The sequence below is a fragment of the Anolis carolinensis genome, chromosome 2, assembly GCF_035594765.1.
Source record: "Anolis carolinensis isolate JA03-04 chromosome 2, rAnoCar3.1.pri, whole genome shotgun sequence".
NCBI classification, from domain to species: domain Eukaryota; kingdom Metazoa; phylum Chordata; class Lepidosauria; order Squamata; family Dactyloidae; genus Anolis; species Anolis carolinensis.
Genome location: NC_085842.1, coordinates 1,952,064 through 1,972,624, shown reverse-complemented (window position 1 = coordinate 1,972,624; position 20,561 = coordinate 1,952,064). Strand labels below are relative to the sequence as shown.

General features: G+C 44.9%; 2 protein-coding genes across 2 annotated transcripts in view; both read left to right on the top strand.

Moving 5' to 3' along the window:
- The first annotated feature begins 1,393 nt into the window (after positions 1 to 1,393).
- On the top strand, positions 1,394 to 6,251 carry LOC134296845 (zinc finger protein 84-like). The gene has a single exon (XM_062972800.1). It carries the CDS (start codon positions 2,341 to 2,343, stop codon positions 3,736 to 3,738), a length of 1,398 nt encoding a protein of 465 aa, XP_062828870.1. The 5' UTR covers positions 1,394 to 2,340; the 3' UTR covers positions 3,739 to 6,251.
- Positions 6,252 to 12,279: 6,028 nt separating this feature from the next.
- LOC103277535 (zinc finger protein 91-like) overlaps positions 12,280 to 20,561 on the top strand; it is a 52,782-nt gene continuing 44,500 nt past the window's right edge. The window contains exon 1 of the mRNA XM_062972884.1: positions 12,280 to 13,182. Coding sequence (XP_062828954.1) covers positions 12,291 to 13,182 — 892 coding nt within the window. The 5' untranslated portion in view covers positions 12,280 to 12,290. The remainder of the gene's footprint in view (positions 13,183 to 20,561) is intronic.

Below are 20,561 nucleotides of genomic sequence, written 5' to 3'. Positions count from 1 at the left end.
CGACGCAGTGCGCACCTTCCTCTCCTCTCTCGATGCAGTGCGCACCTTCCTCTCCTCTCTCGGTGAAGTGTGTACCTTCCTCCTCTATTGGTGCAGTGTGTACCTTCCTCTCCTCTCAATGCAGTGTGCACCTTCCTCTCTTCTCTCGGTGCAGTGTGTACCTTCCTCTCCTCCTTTCTCGATGCAGTGCGCACCTTCCTCTCCTCTCTTGACGCAGTGCGCACCTTTCTCTCCTCTCTCGGTGAAGTGTGTACCTTCCTCCTCTATTGGTGCAGTGTGTACCTTCCTCTCCTCCTTTCTCGATGCAGTGCGCACCTTCCTCTCCTCTCTTGACGCAGTGTGCACCTTCCTCTCCTCTCTCGACGCAGTGCGCACCTTCCTCTCCTCTCTCGGTGCAGTGTGTACCTTCCTCTCCTCCTTTCTCGACACAGTGTGCACCTTCCTCTCCTCTCTTGACGCAGTGCGCACCTTCCTCCTCTCTCGATGCAGTGCGCACCTTCCTTTCCTCCTCTTGACGCAGTACGTACATTCCTCTCCTCTCTTGGTGCAGTGTGTACCTTTCTCTCCTCCTTTCTCGACGCAGTGCGCACCTTCCTCTCCTCTCGATGCAGTGCGCACGTTCCTCTCCTCTCTCGACGTAGTGCGCACCTTCCTCTCCTCTCTCGGTGAAGTGTGTACCTTCCTCTCCTCCTTTCTCGATGCAGTGCGCACCTTCCTCTCCTCTTTCGACACAGTGCGCACCTTCCTCCTCTATCGGTGCAGTGTGCACCTTCCTCTCCTCTCTTGACGCAGTGCGCACCTTCCTCCTCTCTCGATGCAGTGCTCACCTTCCTTTCCTCCTCTTGACGCAGTACGTACATTCCTCTCCTCTCTTGGTGCAGTGTGCACCTTCCTCTCCTCTCTCGACGCAGTGCGCACCTTCCTGTCCTCTCTCGGTGCAGTGCGCACCTTCCTTTCCTCCTCTTGACGCAGTACGTACTTTCCTCTCCTCTCTTGGTGCAGTGTGTACCTTTCTCTCCTCCTTTCCCGACGCAATGCGCACCTTCCTCTCCTCTCTCGATGCAGTGCGCACGTTCCTCTCCTCTCTCGACGTAGTGCGCACCTTCCTCTCCTCTCTCGGTGAAGTGTGTATCTTCCTCTCCTCCTTTCTCGATGCAGTGCGCACCTTCCTCTCCTCTTTCGACACAGTGCGCACCTTCCTCTTCTATCGGTGCAGTGTGCACCTTCCTCTCCTCTCTTGACGCAGTGCGCACCTTCCTCCTCTCTCGATGCAGTGCGCACCTTCCTTTCCTCCTCTTGACGCAGTACGTACATTCCTCTCCTCTCTTGGTGCAGTGTGCACCTTCCTTTCCTCCTCTTGATACAGTGCTACATTCCTCTCCTCCTTGGTGCTTGTCTTTTCCACTTTTCCTTATTCCTTTACACACAGCATATCCCCCAAAATGTATACTGAAAATAAGCTATGGTGATTATTGGAAGCAAATTTACATCGAAGGAGGTTAGAATAATGATTTAATCAGAGTTGGGCAGTCTTAAATCTTAAATTCCAGTTGTATGTAAATATTCAAAAACATTTAACCTACTGATGCCTCAATAATATAATTTTATTGCTATCTACCCCACCTTTCTCTACCCTGAAGGGACTCATTGTTAAGATACAACATGAAGATAAAATATTAATTAATTATATCAGTATTCAACAGGCTTTTAAACATTATTACAGTAATTTATATAAGGCTGAACACATATCTCTAGAAGACATTGAGAATAATTTAATTCAGTCTGTTATACCTGCAGCTTTGCTGCATTGCTGGAGTTTAATCGGTAGGGTTGTATTTTATTTTAGGCAGAGAATCTTTGGGCACTGTCCCCTTTGTACCTAAGGAGGGATTGTTCATTGTTGGGCAAGTGTTAAAGTATTTGTCACCAGGCATTGGGCACCGTCCCTCTTCCCCTGGGTTTGTTACAGCACGAGTCTTGTGCTTCATGTTCCATGAGATCTTCTCTGTTCAACTCCTGAAGAGATTTTCCTTTCTTTCTCTGGCAGGTGACTTCTGAACAAGTTCTGCAAAGAACACAGCGTGAGAGCTTTGCCCGAGGAGTGCTCTAAGTCTAAAGTGACTTCAAGATACACAGCAATGACAACAAGAAAAAATAAGTAGTAGAAAAATATATTACAAGCTACAACCCTATGCAGTTAAGAGGAGGAAAGAAGATTGTGATGAAAAAAAAAGAGGCTTGGAAAGCGAGCAGAAGGCTACAGCAATACAAAGACTGTGCTGATCGGGAGGTTATATCTGTGAACCCCTGGCATAATATTTGAATTATAAATATAAAAGAATGGCAAGTCCTCTACCTCCCTATCCTAAATCACGCACAGGGGAGAAGTTGCATCAGTGTATGGAATGTGGGAAACAATTTGATTGGAAAAGTTCTCTTACTAGACATGAACGGACCCACACAGGGGAGAAGCCCTATAAATGCATGGAATGTGGAGGAAGCTTCAGTCAGAGTGGCAGTCTACGTTCCCATCAAAGGACCCACATAGGGGAGAAGCCATATAAATGCATGGAATGTGGAGAAAGCTTCAGTTGGAGTGGCAGTCTACGTTCCCATCAAAGCACCCACACAGGGGAGAAGCCATATAAATGCATGGAATGTGGAGAAAGCTTCAGTTGGAGTGGCAGTCTACGTTCCCATCAAAGGACCCACACAGGGGAGAAGCCACATAAATGCATAGAATGTGGAGAAAGCTTCAGTCAGAGTGGCAGTCTACGTTCCCATCAAAGGACCCACACAGGGGAGAAGCCCTATAAATGCATGGAATGTGGAAAGAGCTTCAGTCAGAGTGGCCATCTACGTTCCCATCAAAGCACCCACACAGGGGAGAAGCCATATAAATGCATGGAATGTGGAGAAAGCTTCAGTTGGAGTGGCAGTCTACGTTCCCATCAAAGGACCCACACAGGGGAGAAGCCACATAAATGCATGGAATGTGGAGAAAGCTTCAGTCGCAGTGGCAGTCTACGTTCCCATCAAAGGACCCACACAGGGGAGAAGCCACATAAATGCATAGAATGTGGAGAAAGCTTCAGTCGCAGTGCCAATCTACGTTCCCATCAAAGGACCCACACAGGGGAGAAGCCTTACAAATGCATGGAATGTGGGAAGAGCTTCAGTCAGAGTTGCAATCTACGTACCCATCAAAGGACCCACACAGGGGAGAAGCCATATAAATGCATGGAATGTGGAGAAAGCTTCAGTTTGAGTGGCAGTCTACGTTCCCATCAAAGGTCCCACACAGGGGAGAAGCCACATAAATGCATGGAATGTGGAAAGAGCTTCAGTCGGAGTGACAGTCTACGTACCCATCAAAGGACCCACACAGGGGAGAAGCCATATAAATGTATGGAATGTGGAGGAAGCTTCAGTCAGAGTGGCCGTCTACGTTCCCATCAAAGGACCCACACAGGGGAGAAGCCCTATAAATGCATGGAATGTGGAAAGAGCTTCTGTCAGAGAAGCGGTCTATGTTCTCATAAAATGACCCACACGGGGGAGAAGCCCTATAAATGCATAGAATGTGGAGAAAGCTTCCGTCAGAGTGACAGTCTACGTTCCCATCAAAGGAAGCACACAGGGGAGAAGCCATATGAATGCATGGAATGTGGAAAGAGCTTCTGTTGGAGTGGCAGTCTACATTCCCATCAAAAGACTCACATGGGAGATGCCATATAAATGCATGGAATGTGGAGAAGGCTTCAGTCAGAGTGACCATCTGCATTTCCATCTAAGGACCCACACAGGGGAGAAGCCATATAAATGTACTGAATGTGAAAAGAGCTTTAGAAAAAGTTCAGTATACAGTAGACATCACAGAACTCATGTACCTCTAGAGGAGACGGGCCTTTGAGTTTCCGAGCTCTCTCTAAAAAAGCACTGCAAGGAAAGAGGAAGGCCAGCACCTTGCTCTCTCTCCACCAGAACTGCAGTTTGTGTGGCCTTGGCTGACGACTACTGGGAGCAGGTGTCACTCAGAGGGGCTCTTTTCTCAGCATTGCAGCAAGCTTGGAAGGGGTTCACCTAACCTCCTCCCCAAGGAGACCCATCGCAGGCTTCTAGGATGATCTGTGAATGTTTGCTGAAATGAGCAGAAGCTGAGATCTCTGGATAAAAGGTTCTGAAAAAGAATAGCTCTTTGGTTGCAGATAACGTCATATCTTCATACTCCTGTCTCATGTCTTGGCTCTGCTTCATTCAACGGCATTGAATGTTTGCTGTGCATGTGTATTGTGTGGACTGTGATCCGCCCTGAGCCCCTTTGGAGAGATAGAGCGGAATATGAATAAAGTGTTGTTATTATTATTATTATTATTATTTTGGGCTCTAGCTCTGTACCTGTAACCCTTTTCTGGACTTTATTGTATACTGAATATTCTACTCTAAATTCTGGACTGACGTTCTGGTTTCGTTTATGGACTGGACTTTGTTTGTATCCCTGACTTGCTGGCTTGATTTTGGGACTCTAAATTCGGTTTGTACTCTTGATATTTGATGAACTCTGCGTAATGAACTCTTGGCATATGACCATTGGTCTGTAACCTTGGGTCTTGTTTATTTTTGCTCCTGACCTGGATCTGCAGTACTCGACTTGTCTGCATTAATTGGACTCTTGACCTGCACTTGTGTTCCTTGTTCCTTCGACTGTGTGGCTCCAATTGCATTATTTTTAGCCCAGTGGTTTCCAACTAGGGATCACTTGACCAGGGACCACTCTCCAAAATTAATACCAAAAGGGTTACAACTCAGTTTTTGGTCAACTTTAGATTCGGTTTGGTTATTTGGGGTGCTGATTCAGAAAATGGCATTGGACAGACCACATCAGCTCTAGTTCCTGATACAGAACACATGCCACCCAGTAGTCGCCATCTGCTCGCCCACAGAAAACCATATTCAATAAACCTCGGCACTATAAGAGGGTTTTGCGAGACTACTCGCTCTCATTGCAATGGCGTAGTAATGGTGAGGCCATGGACCCTATTTAAGCTCTTCCGGACCATTGGTGGCCCACGGACCACAGATTGGCAACCACTGTTTTAGCCGGACCGAAGACTTCAGTCTTCCTGTAAGTTAATATGGTCTTGGCTTATCTTGTGTTTGTTTAATAAACCTCAGAGTTTATACTAGGAGAGCCCTGGAACACGAGACCATCACTCTTCATGTGCATTTATCGTTGCTTACAGTGAATCATTTTTGGTATTTGGGACTGTTTAATCCCCACCTTTGGCAAAGGGTCCATTAGGATACACAACATATCTCCCTAACAGCAGGGAATGGAAGGCAAAGAATGATGACAACGACTGATGTACATTCATGAATCAGTTCAGATGGACACATTAACTAAATTGATGAAGTATAGAGTATAGAACAGTATTGAAAGGAAATCGAGTAAACAGATAATCATATAGTGAGTGAGAGGTTTCTAGACTATGGTTTGGGGTCCATTAATTTTGTTCTTATTGTGCAAGGTGTGTATCCTTGTTCCCTTTATATTTGTTAAGTAGTCATTAAAAAAAAAGGTACCCAAGTTATAATTTGTGTAAAAAAATAAAATGCCAACATTGTAATTTGTGTAAACAGGCTTTGATTTGTTTTTCTTTTTCTGTGTTTGAATAAAATGTTTTTTTAAATAAAATGTGATAGAGCAGCTTTAAAAAGCCAATGTGATTCTAGGCTGTACCAATGGGAGCATGATGTCTAGATCCGGGTAAGTTTTAGTTGACTCTGTGTCCAGTTCTGAGCAGCTCAATTCAAGCAAGAGTTTGGGATGCTAGAATGTGTCCCGAGAAGGACTCTAGGGAATGGCTGAGGGAGATGAGTGTGTTTAGTTTGGAGGGGAAAAAGGCCGACGGGACAAGAGAGTCGATAATTGGAAGCATGTCCCATTGAGGAGAAAAGGGCAAGGAATAGCAAACACAGAGCTACAGCTGAATGTATTGTTCTTTTCAAACAATTAAACATTCATCTTCTAAGTCTAAACGTTAGCAAGGTCATTGAAAAGTAGAGTCCAGCAGTCTCGAAAGTTTAGGACTCCCATGCTTAGGCTTCAGGACTAGTATTCAGGACTAAAGTTGGTTGTGGAACGCCCTCCCAAATGATGCCAGGGAGGCTCCCTCTCCTATCTTTCCGCAGGAAAGTTAAGACCTGGTTGTGGGACCAGGCTTTCAAGCAAGAGCAGCAGCATCAATCACTACCACACCTTTTAGAACTCAATGACAGACCCAGTTTTTAGACTCCAAATGTGCCAGTTGTATATTTATATGTATACTAGCTGTGCCCGGCCACGCGTTGCTGTGGCGAAGTCTGGTGGTCTGGGAAATAAAGTATTGAGGAATTGGTGGTAGTTAAGGTCAAGGGTAAAGGTTTTCTCCTGACGTTAAGTCCAGTCGTGTCTGACTCTGGGGGTTGGTGCTCATCTCCATTTCTAAGCCGAAGAGCCGGCGTTGTCCGTAGACTCTTCCAAGGTCATGTGGGCGGCATGACTGCATGGAGCGCCGTTACCTTCCCGCCGGAGCAGTACCTATTCATCTACTCTCATTTGCATGTTTTCGAACTTTAGGGTTGGCAGAAGCTGGGGCTAACAGTGGGGGCTCTCTCCGCTCCCCCAATTCAAACCTGTGGCCTTTCGGTCCAGAAGTTCAGCAGCTCAGCGCTTTAACACGCTGCGCCATCAGGGGATATTATTTCCTAAAGGTTGTGAATATACAATATTTTGGATTTTTTTTTGTCTGTTGGAGGCAAGTCTAATTGCTGCAATTAGGGAAAATGATTAGCATGTAATGGCCTTGCAGCTTTAAAGCCTGGCTGTTTCCTCCCTGAGTGAATTTTTTGTTGGGAGGTGTTAGCTGGCCCTGATTGTTTCCTTTCTGGAATTCCCTTGTTTTCAGAGTGTTCTTCTTTATTTAGTGTTCTGATTTTAGAGATTGTATTGTTCTGTTCTATTATACCACTGTAATTTTTATATACTCAGATTTAATGTTTTTGAATAGTTGGAGCCAGATTGTATTCATTTTCACAGTTCACAGCAACACAATAATAATAATAATAATGATAGTAATAATAATGACTTTGGTAATACGCACTGCTTCACTCCCTTCTCAGCTTCTTTTCTGGAAGAATCGTATCTTGGGAGATGTTAGCTGGCCCTGATTGTTTCCTTTGTGGAATTTCCAATTTACCTGCTTTCAGAGTGTTGTTCTTTATTTACTGTCCTGGTTTTAGAGATTACATTGTTCTGTATTATTCTATCACAGTAATTATTTCATATTACAGTAGAATCTCGCTTATCCAACATTCGCTTATCCAGTGTTCTGGATTATCCAACGCAGTCTGCCTTTTAGTAGTCAATGTTTTTGTAGTCAGTGTTTTAAATTCATTGTGATATTTTGGTGGTAAATTTGTAAACACAGTAATTACTACATAAACATTACTGCGCACGGAACTACTTTTTCTGTCAAATTTGTTGTATAATATGATGTTTTGGCGCTTAATTTGTATAACAATTACCTAATTTGATGTTTAATCGGTTTTTCCTGAATCCCTTCTTATTATCCAACATATTCACTTATCCTGTCAGCCTGTTTATGTTGGATAAGTGAGACTCTACTGTATATTGATAATCTCTGCTTAGAACTGGATTATATGAAGCCCCTTCTTCACAGCTGTATAAAATGCACACTGAAGTGGATTATATGGCAGTGTGGAGTCAAGATAATCCAGTGCAAAGCAGATAATTATAAATGGGTTATATAGCTGTGTGGAAGGGCCTTGAGTCTACACTGCCATATAATTTATTTATTTATTACAATATTTATATCCCGCCCTTCTCACCCAACAGGGGACTCAGGGCGGCTTACAATAAAACACACATATAAAAACTATACAATACACTATAAATCAGTTTAAAAAATTAACTTACATAAAACATTCATAAAACGCATTATAAAATACAGATAGGCGTGCTCAAGTTTAAAAGACTGGGTCTGTCAATTGAGTTCCAGTATACATAATAGTAATTAATGCTGCTGATTCTTATTCGAAAGCCTTATTCGAAAAGCCTTATAATCCAGTGCAAATTAGATAATCTGTGGAAGAGGCCTAAGTGAGGCCTAAATCTGCCTGTCCCCTAACTGAACCCTGGCTGTCCCATGGCTGAGCTGGTTGCTAGGAGACCAAGTGGGCAGAGATTAGCCCTCTTAACTGGCAGCAATTGGATAAAAACAATTATTGCTTTCCCTCTAATTAGGACTTTATTTTTCTTTTCTTTTTTGTTGTATCAACCTAGAGGCGTGGATGATGGGTTGTGTTGTCAAATTTCGAGGTTGGGGGGCCTGTAGTTTTGTTGTTTTGCCGGTGCCGATTCCATTACTCTTTTATATATATAAATTACTAGCTGTGCCCGGCCACGCGTTGCTCTGGCTTAGTCTGGTGGTGTTGGTCAGTCTGCATTAAGTTGTATTTATGCTGTGACCTCCATCCTTCTTTATACTCACATTAGTAGTAGTATTTGAAGTCCGTTACTGTAAAGATGTCACGATCATTGTGTTTTATTCATGATTGCTATGTTAGGGTTGACTGTTTAAGGTTATATATTTCAGCTATTCTTATACAGAAGCTGGGAGCCTCTAAGGCATGGCCAGGAAAAGGGGCGTGGCTTCACCTTGCTGGTGGAAGCCTTAGAATTCAAAATTTAGCAGTTGGAATTCGGCAGTTGGAGTTTGTCGGTTGAGCAGAGCAGTTGGTTCTGTTCAGTGAGAAAGGAGTGTGATCGAAAAAAAAAGAGATTGTGGGAGGAAGTTGAGCAGCTAGAGAGTTTTAGCGGAGAAGGGCTAAAATTAAAGTTGCTGAGCCTTTAGTAGGAATAACTAAAGAGCTGAGGCTATATCCCTAAGTCAAGGAGGACTAGGGTTAACCAGTTAAACTCCCCAATCCAAGTTTGATCGGGTACAGGTCAACTAAGTTTAAAGAAGGACAGTATTCCTAACTGAAAGAAGCAAGTAATATAAAGCTGATACCATACTAAGCTCAGTGAAACTATTGAGAAATCTTGCAACACTTACTGTACAGAAGTAACATCGTTCACCTCAAGATATAACATTCTTGCAACCATCAAGCTTTGTGCTATAAATAAACAAGTTACTGTTTCTTCAAATGTTGCTTATTATTTGAGCAAAGCATCTTTCAAAGGTGGTGGCAGCGACAACATTGAAAAGTGGAATACATAGAGGTAGAAGGTGAATCCTTCGCAATTTGGTGGCAGCGGTGGGATCCAAGACCAGATCCAACCCTCACCTCTCCGCACAGCAACCCAGCTCTCCTTCCTCTTCTGCTCTCTTGCGCAGTGCTCACCTTCCTCTCCTCCTCTCTTGACCCAGTGCGCACCTTCCTCTCCTCTCTCAACACAGGGCGCACCTTCCTCTCCTCTCTTGATGCAGTGCGCACCTTCCTCTTCTCTCTTGACGCAGTGCGCACCTTCCTCTCCTCTCTCGGTGAAGTGCGCACCTTCCTTTTCTCCTCTCGACGCAGTGCGCACCTTCCTTTTCTCCTCTCGACGCAGTGCGCACCTTCCTTTTCTCCTCTCAACGCAGTGCGCACCTTCCTTTTCTCCTCTCAACGCAGTGCGCACCTTCCTCCTCTCTCGATGCAGTGCGCACCTTCCTTTTCTCCTCTCAACGCAGTGCACACCTTCCTCCTCTCTCGATGCAGTGTGCACCTTCCTCTCCTCTCTGAATGCAGTGCGCACCTTCCTCTTCTCTTGACACACTGCGCACCTTCCTCTCCTCTCTTGACGCAGTGCGCACCTTCCTCTCCTCTCTTGACGCAGTGCGCACCTTCCTCTCGGTGCAGTGTGTACCTTCCTCTCCTCCTTTCTCGGTGCAGTGTGTACCTTCCTCTCCTCCTTTCTCGACGCAGTGCGCACCTTCCTCTCCTCTCTCGATGCAGTGCGCACCTTCCTCTCCTCTCTCGGTGAAGTGTGTACCTTCCTCCTCTATTGGTGCAGTGTGTACCTTCCTCTCCTCTCAATGCAGTGTGCACCTTCCTCTCTTCTCTCGGTGCAGTGTGTACCTTCCTCTCCTCCTTTCTCGATGCAGTGCGCACCTTCCTCTCCTCTCTTGACGCAGTGCGCACCTTTCTCTCCTCTCTCGGTGAAGTGTGTACCTTCCTCCTCTATTGGTGCAGTGTGTACCTTCCTCTCCTCCTTTCTCGATGCAGTGCGCACCTTCCTCTCCTCTCTTGACGCAGTGTGCACCTTCCTCTCCTCTCTCGACGCAGTGCGCACCTTCCTCTCCTCTCTCGGTGCAGTGTGTACCTTCCTCTCCTCCTTTCTCGACACAGTGTGCACCTTCCTCTCCTCTCTTGACGCAGTGCGCACCTTCCTCCTCTCTCGATGCAGTGCGCACCTTCCTTTCCTCCTCTTGACGCAGTACGTACATTCCTCTCCTCTCTTGGTGCAGTGTGTACCTTTCTCTCCTCCTTTCTCGACGCAGTGCGCACCTTCCTCTCCTCTCGATGCAGTGCGCACGTTCCTCTCCTCTCTCGACGTAGTGCGCACCTTCCTCTCCTCTCTCGGTGAAGTGTGTACCTTCCTCTCCTCCTTTCTCGATGCAGTGCGCACCTTCCTCTCCTCTTTCGACACAGTGCGCACCTTCCTCCTCTATCGGTGCAGTGTGCACCTTCCTCTCCTCTCTTGACGCAGTGCGCACCTTCCTCCTCTCTCGATGCAGTGCTCACCTTCCTTTCCTCCTCTTGACGCAGTACGTACATTCCTCTCCTCTCTTGGTGCAGTGTGCACCTTCCTCTCCTCTCTCGACGCAGTGCGCACCTTCCTGTCCTCTCTCGGTGCAGTGCGCACCTTCCTTTCCTCCTCTTGACGCAGTACGTACTTTCCTCTCCTCTCTTGGTGCAGTGTGTACCTTTCTCTCCTCCTTTCCCGACGCAATGCGCACCTTCCTCTCCTCTCTCGATGCAGTGCGCACGTTCCTCTCCTCTCTCGACGTAGTGCGCACCTTCCTCTCCTCTCTCGGTGAAGTGTGTATCTTCCTCTCCTCCTTTCTCGATGCAGTGCGCACCTTCCTCTCCTCTTTCGACACAGTGCGCACCTTCCTCTTCTATCGGTGCAGTGTGCACCTTCCTCTCCTCTCTTGACGCAGTGCGCACCTTCCTCCTCTCTCGATGCAGTGCGCACCTTCCTTTCCTCCTCTTGACGCAGTACGTACATTCCTCTCCTCTCTTGGTGCAGTGTGCACCTTCCTTTCCTCCTCTTGATACAGTGCTACATTCCTCTCCTCCTCGGTGCTTGTCTTTTCCACTTTTCCTTATTCCTTTACACACAGCATATCCCCCAAAATGTATACTGAAAATAAGCTATGGTGATTATTGGAAGCAAATTTACATCGAAGGAGGTTAGAATAATGATTTAATCAGAGTTGGGCAGTCTTAAATCTTAAATTCCAGTTGTATGTAAATATTCAAAAACATTTAACCTACTGATGCCTCAATAATATAATTTTATTGCTATCTACCCCACCTTTCTCTACCCTGAAGGGACTCATTGTTAAGATACAACATGAAGATAAAATATTAATTAATTATATCAGTATTCAACAGGCTTTTAAACATTATTACAGTAATTTATATAAGGCTGAACACATATCTCTAGAAGACATTGAGAATAATTTAATTCAGTCTGTTATACCTGCAGCTTTGCTGCATTGCTGGAGTTTAATCGGTAGGGTTGTATTTTATTTTAGGCAGAGAATCTTTGGGCACTGTCCCCTTTGTACCTAAGGAGGGATTGTTCATTGTTGGGCAAGTGTTAAAGTATTTGTCACCAGGCATTGGGCACCGTCCCTCTTCCCCTGGGTTTGTTACAGCACGAGTCTTGTGCTTCATGTTCCATGAGATCTTCTCTGTTCAACTCCTGAAGAGATTTTCCTTTCTTTCTCTGGCAGGTGACTTCTGAACAAGTTCTGCAAAGAACACAGCGTGAGAGCTTTGCCCGAGGAGTGCTCTAAGTCTAAAGTGACTTCAAGATACACAGCAATGACAACAAGAAAAAATAAGTAGTAGAAAAATATATTACAAGCTACAACCCTATGCAGTTAAGAGGAGGAAAGAAGATTGTGATGAAAAAAAAAGAGGCTTGGAAAGCGAGCAGAAGGCTACAGCAATACAAAGACTGTGCTATCTGTGAACCCCTGGCATAATATTTGAATTATAAATATAAAAGAATGGCAAGTCCTCTACCTCCCTATCCTAAATCACGCACAGGGGAGAAGTTGCATCAGTGTATGGAATGTGGGAAACAATTTGATTGGAAAAGTTCTCTTACTAGACATGAACGGACCCACACAGGGGAGAAGCCCTATAAATGCATGGAATGTGGAGGAAGCTTCAGTCAGAGTGGCAGTCTACGTTCCCATCAAAGGACCCACATAGGGGAGAAGCCATATAAATGCATGGAATGTGGAGAAAGCTTCAGTTGGAGTGGCAGTCTACGTTCCCATCAAAGGACCCACACAGGGGAGAAGCCACATAAATGCATGGAATGTGGAGAAAGCTTCAGTCGCAGTGGCAGTCTACGTTCCCATCAAAGGACCCACACAGGGGAGAAGCCACATAAATGCATAGAATGTGGAGAAAGCTTCAGTCGCAGTGCCAATCTACGTTCCCATCAAAGGACCCACACAGGGGAGAAGCCTTACAAATGCATGGAATGTGGGAAGAGCTTCAGTCAGAGTTGCAATCTACGTACCCATCAAAGGACCCACACAGGGGAGAAGCCATATAAATGCATGGAATGTGGAGAAAGCTTCAGTTTGAGTGGCAGTCTACGTTCCCATCAAAGGTCCCACACAGGGGAGAAGCCACATAAATGCATGGAATGTGGAAAGAGCTTCAGTCGGAGTGACAGTCTACGTACCCATCAAAGGACCCACACAGGGGAGAAGCCATATAAATGTATGGAATGTGGAGGAAGCTTCAGTCAGAGTGGCCGTCTACGTTCCCATCAAAGGACCCACACAGGGGAGAAGCCCTATAAATGCATGGAATGTGGAAAGAGCTTCTGTCAGAGAAGCGGTCTATGTTCTCATAAAATGACCCACACGGGGGAGAAGCCCTATAAATGCATAGAATGTGGAGAAAGCTTCCGTCAGAGTGACAGTCTACGTTCCCATCAAAGGAAGCACACAGGGGAGAAGCCATATGAATGCATGGAATGTGGAAAGAGCTTCTGTTGGAGTGGCAGTCTACATTCCCATCAAAAGACTCACATGGGAGATGCCATATAAATGCATGGAATGTGGAGAAGGCTTCAGTCAGAGTGACCATCTGCATTTCCATCTAAGGACCCACACAGGGGAGAAGCCATATAAATGTACTGAATGTGAAAAGAGCTTTAGAAAAAGTTCAGTATACAGTAGACATCACAGAACTCATGTACCTCTAGAGGAGACGGGCCTTTGAGTTTCCGAGCTCTCTCTAAAAAAGCACTGCAAGGAAAGAGGAAGGCCAGCACCTTGCTCTCTCTCCACCAGAACTGCAGTTTGTGTGGCCTTGGCTGACGACTACTGGGAGCAGGTGTCACTCAGAGGGGCTCTTTTCTCAGCATTGCAGCAAGCTTGGAAGGGGTTCACCTAACCTCCTCCCCAAGGAGACCCATCGCAGGCTTCTAGGATGATCTGTGAATGTTTGCTGAAATGAGCAGAAGCTGAGATCTCTGGATAAAAGGTTCTGAAAAAGAATAGCTCTTTGGTTGCAGATAACGTCATATCTTCATACTCCTGTCTCATGTCTTGGCTCTGCTTCATTCAACGGCATTGAATGTTTGCTGTGCATGTGTATTGTGTGGACTGTGATCCGCCCTGAGCCCCTTTGGAGAGATAGAGCGGAATATGAATAAAGTGTTGTTATTATTATTATTATTATTATTTTGGGCTCTAGCTCTGTACCTGTAACCCTTTTCTGGACTTTATTGTATACTGAATATTCTACTCTAAATTCTGGACTGACGTTCTGGTTTCGTTTATGGACTGGACTTTGTTTGTATCCCTGACTTGCTGGCTTGATTTTGGGACTCTAAATTCGGTTTGTACTCTTGATATTTGATGAACTCTGCGTAATGAACTCTTGGCATATGACCATTGGTCTGTAACCTTGGGTCTTGTTTATTTTTGCTCCTGACCTGGATCTGCAGTACTCGACTTGTCTGCATTAATTGGACTCTTGACCTGCACTTGTGTTCCTTGTTCCTTCGACTGTGTGGCTCCAATTGCATTATTTTTAGCCCAGTGGTTTCCAACTAGGGATCACTTGACCAGGGACCACTCTCCAAAATTAATACCAAAAGGGTTACAACTCAGTTTTTGGTCAACTTTAGATTCGGTTTGGTTATTTGGGGTGCTGATTCAGAAAATGGCATTGGACAGACCACATCAGCTCTAGTTCCTGATACAGAACACATGCCACCCAGTAGTCGCCATCTGCTCGCCCACAGAAAACCATATTCAATAAACCTCGGCACTATAAGAGGGTTTTGCGAGACTACTCGCTCTCATTGCAATGGCGTAGTAATGGTGAGGCCATGGACCCTATTTAAGCTCTTCCGGACCATTGGTGGCCCACGGACCACAGATTGGCAACCACTGTTTTAGCCGGACCGAAGACTTCAGTCTTCCTGTAAGTTAATATGGTCTTGGCTTATCTTGTGTTTGTTTAATAAACCTCAGAGTTTATACTAGGAGAGCCCTGGAACACGAGACCATCACTCTTCATGTGCATTTATCGTTGCTTATAGTGAATCATTTTTGGTATTTGGGACTGTTTAATCCCCACCTTTGGCAAAGGGTCCATTAGGATACACAACATATCTCCCTAACAGCAGGGAATGTAAGGCAAAGAATGATGACAACAACTGATGTACATTCATGAATCAGTTCAGATGGACACATTAACTAAATTGATGAAGTATAGAGTATAGAACAGTATTGAAAGGAGATAAACAGATAATCATATAGTGAGTGAGAGGTTTCTAGACTACGGTTTGGGGTCCATTAATTTTGTTCTTATTGTGCAAGGTGTGTATCCTTGTTCCCTTTATATTTGTTAAGTAGTCATTAAAAAAAAAGGTACCAAAGTTATAATTTGTGTAAAAAAATAAAATGCCAACATTGTAATTTGTGTAAACAGGCTTTGATTTGTTTTTGTTTTTCTGTGTTTGAATAAAATGGTTTTTTTTTTAAATAAAATGTGATAGAGCAGCTTTAAAAAGCCAATGTGATTCTAGGCTGTACCAATGGGAGCATGATGTCTAGATCCGGGTAAGTTTTAGTTGACTCTGTGTCCAGTTCTGAGCAGCTCAATTCAAGCAAGAGTTTGGGATGCTAGAATGTGTCCCGAGAAGGACTCTAGGGAATGGCTGAGGGAGATGAGTGTGTTTAGTTTGGAGGGGAAAAAGGCCGACGGGACAAGAGAGTCGATAATTGGAAGCATGTCCCATTGAGGAGAAAAGGGCAAGGAATAGCAAACACAGAGCTACAGCTGAATGTATTGTTCTTTTCAAACAATTAAACATTCATCTTCTAAGTCTAAACGTTAGCAAGGTCATTGAAAAGTAGAGTCCAGCAGTCTCGAAAGTTTAGGACTCCCATGCTTAGGCTTCAGGACTAGTATTCAGGACTAAAGTTGGTTGTGGAACGCCCTCCCAAATGATGCCAGGGAGGCTCCCTCTCCTATCTTTCCGCAGGAAAGTTAAGACCTGGTTGTGGGACCAGGCTTTCAAGCAAGAGCAGCAGCATCAATCACTACCACACCTTTTAGAACTCAATGACAGACCCAGTTTTTAGACTCCAAATGTGCCAGTTGTATATTTATATGTATACTAGCTGTGCCCGGCCACGCGTTGCTGTGGCGAAGTCTGGTGGTCTGGGAAAGAAAGTATTGAGGAATTGGTGGTAGTTAAGGTCAAGGGTAAAGGTTTTCTCCTGACGTTAAGTCCAGTCGTGTCTGACTCTGGGGGTTGGTGCTCATCTCCATTTCTAAGCCGAAGAGCCGGCGTTGTCCGTAGACTCCTCCAAGGTCATGTGGGCGGCATGACTGCATGGAGCTCCATTACCTTCCCGCCGGAGCAGTACCTATTCAACTACTCTCATTTGCGGGTTTTCGAACTTTAGGGTTGGCAGAAGCTGGGACTAACAGTGGGGGCTCTCTCCGCTCCCCCAATTCAAACCTGTGGCCTTTCGGTCCAGAAGTTCAGCAGCTCAGCGCTTTAACACGCTGCATCATCAAGGGATATTATTTCCTAAAGGTTGTGATTATACAATATTTTTGATTTTTTTTTGTGTGTTGGAGGCAAGTATGAATGCTGCAATTAGGGAAAATGATTAGCATGTCATGGCCTTGCAGCTTTAAAGCCTGGCTGTTTCCTCCCTGAGTGAATTTTTTGTTGGGAGGTGTTATCTGGCCCTGATTGTTTCCTTTCTGGAATTCCCTTGTTTTCAGAGTGGTGTTTGCGATATTTTATGTGCTTCTACTGTCTGTGGCCCTCAGAAAACAGAGGATTTGCCAGACTTTGGTGATGGGAATCCTTTGTTGGGAGGTGTTAGCTGGCCCTGGTTGTTTCCTGTGGAATTCCCCTGTTTTCAGAGTGTTGTTCTTTATTTAGTGTTCTGATTTTAGAGATTGTATTGTTCTGTTTTATTATACCACAGTAATTTTTATATATTCAGATTTCAGTGTTTTTGAATAGTTGGAGCCAGATTGTATTCATTTTCACAGTTCACAGCAAAACAATAATAATAATAGTAATAATAGTAATAATAATGACTTTGGTAATACACACTGCTTCACTCCCTTCTCAGCTTCCTTTCTGGAAGAATCCTTTCTTGGGAGGTGTTAGCTGGCCCTGATTGTTTCCTTTGTGGAATTTCCAATTTCCCTGCTTTCAGATGTTGCTCTTTATTTACTGTCCTGGTTTTAGAGATTATATTGTTCTGTATTATTCTATCACAGAGACCGCGACGCCCTTCCCTCTGAGCTCACTTCCGGAGGGAGGAGCGGGGCCTTGTCCTGGGCGCCCTCCCTTCCAGGCCTGGGCCTCGCGTGGGCCTCCTTTCCCGCCCTGCCTGCCTGCCTGCCTGCCTGCCTTCATCCGGGTGTTTGGGCCTGGCCTCCCTCAGGGCCTCCCTCCTCGGAGCGGACTCCTCTCCTCCCTCCCTCCGGTGAGTGTGGCCAGGCCTGTGAAAGAAAGAAAGAACGCTTTCGGTGAGTGAGTGAGTGAGGGTGTGTGTGGCAATGTCGCAGCCTGCCTCGAGCCATGAGCACGAACAGGCCAGACAGAAACAGACAGGATTGGATTGTGTCCGAAGAGAACCGAGGGAAGAAGTCACTCCTGGTGGAGCCCCCGGGGGCGCAACAACCACAACAAGACTTGATTGGCAGACCACTCACTCCATCTCCAAGAAGGACTCGGAGCGGTTTGCACCGTGAGGTCAGGCAGGCTCCGCCCCTCCGGTCTTTCCACAGGAAGGTGAAGAGCTGGTTGTGGGGCCAGGCTTTGGAGCAAGAACCGCAGCAGCATTCATCACAGCCACGCTCTTTAGAACTCCAGGACAGACCCCGTTTTTAGACTCCAAATGTGCCACTTGTATCTCTATAGGTCTATTTTATGAATGTTTCATGTCTTTGATTTTAATCCATTCATAATTTTTATATATATAAAAGGGTCATGAAATTTCGGCCTAGGACAAAACAACAAAACTACACATCCCAGAAACACTAAACTTGGCAGCACAACCCCTCATCCATGCCTCTACGTTCATACAACAAAACGAAAAGAAAAATAAAGTCCTCATTAGAGGGAGAGGAATAATTGTTTTTATCCAATTGCTGCCAGTCTAAAGGCTAAGCTCCGCCCACTTGGTCTCCTAGCAACCCACTCAGCCCAGGGGACAGGCAGACTTAGGCCTCACTTAGGCCTCTTCCCCACTGCCTATAAAATACAGATTATCAGATTTTAACTGGATTATAGGGAAGTGTAGACTCAAGGCCCTTCCACACAGCTATATAACCCATTTATAATCTTATTATATATTATATTATATAATATTATAATCTGCTTTGAACTGGATTATCTTGACTCCACACTGCCATATAATCCAGTGTGCAGTTGGACACAACTGGACTTAATGTCAGGAGAAAACATTTACCCTTGACCTTAACTACCACCAATTCCTCAATACTTTATTTCCCATACCACCAGACTTCGCCCCACAGCAACGCGTGGCCGGGCACAGCTAGTAATAATAATAATCTTTATTTATACCCCGCCACCATCTCCCCAACGGGGACTCGGGGCGGCTTACATGGGGCCATGCCCAGAACAATACAATATCGCAGAATATAAATAGAACAACAAATCATAACACATTAAACAATAAAATAAAAATAATATACACAACATTAAGCAAAATCAAAAGAACAATAAAACCAAGGGCGGGCCACATGAACACTAAGTTAAAAACTCGGGGTGAGAAAGGAAGTAGGAGTAAAAACCATAGAGAGCAGGGTCATAAAGTCGTGGTGCAATCTGGAGGACAGATATTGGAGGAGAGCAGCAAAAGGGAAGTATGTAGTAATTACTCTCCAAAAGCACAACGGAAGAGCCATGTTTTCCGGTCTTTCTTAAAGGCTGCTAATGTGGGGGCTTGCCTAATCTCACCAGGCAGTGAGTTCCACAATTCAATTGAATGAACTGTATTATTGTTATATATGTGTTTTATTGTGAGTCACCCTGAGTGCCCTATTGGGTGAGAAGGGCGGGATACAAGCACTGTAATAAATGAATAAATAAATAAATAAATACACAGTGCGGTCGGTGAAAGCCTTGTGACTTGAAGGTTGGGTTGCTGACCTGAAGGTTGCCGGTTCAAGTCCAACCCAGGGAGAGCACGGATGAGCTCCTTCTATCAGCTCTCATGTCCCCGCATGGGAAGCTAAAGCCGACAGATGGGAGCTCACTCCGTCTAACGGATTCAAAGTGCCAACCTTCAGGTCAGCAGTCTAGCCACTGTGCCACCATGGCTCCTGTTGCTTTGACTATTTCCAGACTTTTTATATTGATGACACTCTTTTTCAAATGGATCATTCGGAACACAATGATTCAGTTTTACTAGGAAATTGGAGGTTAAACCAAGCCCTTCTGAGAATTATAGACAGATACTTAAACTGAAATAACAGAATGTATGGGAATGCAATGTATAGTATCTTATGGAAACCTGTGGATACGGAGGTCTGACTACATGCTGTGATTCTTCCTTGTTTGTATTCAGATTTCTCTAGCTTTAAAGCATGTCCCATGGATCTTCCACCCCCCAAAAAACCATAGGAATGATGTCTCTGAGCAGTTAGGAATATTTGGGGACACGTTCTTTTCCCTCCTTGGGGTGCCCTTTCCTCAGCGCCAGCCAAAGGGAACCATACTCTGTTGTGAGGATGAGGAAGAGGGCCTTCTCTTCAGTGACCTCCCCCCTTGTGCATTGCCCTCCCCCTCAAAGCCCACCTGATGCAGATGTTGATGGAATTCCAGCCTCCAGGTCTTTCAGGTTGCTGTAACTTTTACATTATTCAACTTTTGAATTGTTTCGTTGTTTAATATGGTCTTGGATTCTTTAAATTTTAATCTCAAAATGCTTAAACCGATTTGACTGTATGCTACTTATAAATCTTATGATATTAGGTTTTGATTTTTTGTGTGTGACTTGAGAAACTGCAAGTCGTTTCTAGTGTGAAAGAATTGGCCATCTGCAAGGACGTTGCCCAGGGGATGCCCAAATGTTTGATTTTTTTATCATCTTGTGAGAGGCTTCTCTCGATGAAAAGCTGAAGCTGACAGACGGAGCTCACCAGATTTGAACTGCTGACCTTTCAGCCAGCACAGTCATTGTCTCTTTGCCCTTTCAGTTGGTAATTATTTTTTCGCTTACCCCACCTCCGAATCTCCCAGTTAATACTGCATCACTTCATTATCTACCTCATTAGAATTTTAATTGTATACTCCTCGCACCTTTGCCCAGTTCTCTTATTATTTTAAATCACTGTTTTGCTCTTATATGGTGGTTTTTATTTAATTATTACATTACTGTCTGAAGTGGTGTTTTATTCTATTTAAATTTTCTTGCTGATGCTTTTCTTTTTGTTCTGTATGTATTTTATCCTATTTTACTGTGGTTATTGGGGCATGGCCCCATGTTAGCTGGCCCAAGTCCCTGCGAGGAGATGGAGGAGGGGTATAATTATTATTTTATTGTATGACACAGCAAACAAGATAGATATGCTGGATTCCGTATCACAAAATCACAAGTCGAACACTTCCCAAGTGTCTAGGACTGTGTGATGTATTTTTGGATGATGCGTGCAGATCCCAGCAGGGTGGCCGTTTGCAGTTGGCAGATCGTGATTTTGTCAATGTCTATTGTTTCCAAATGCCGGCTGAGATCTTTTGG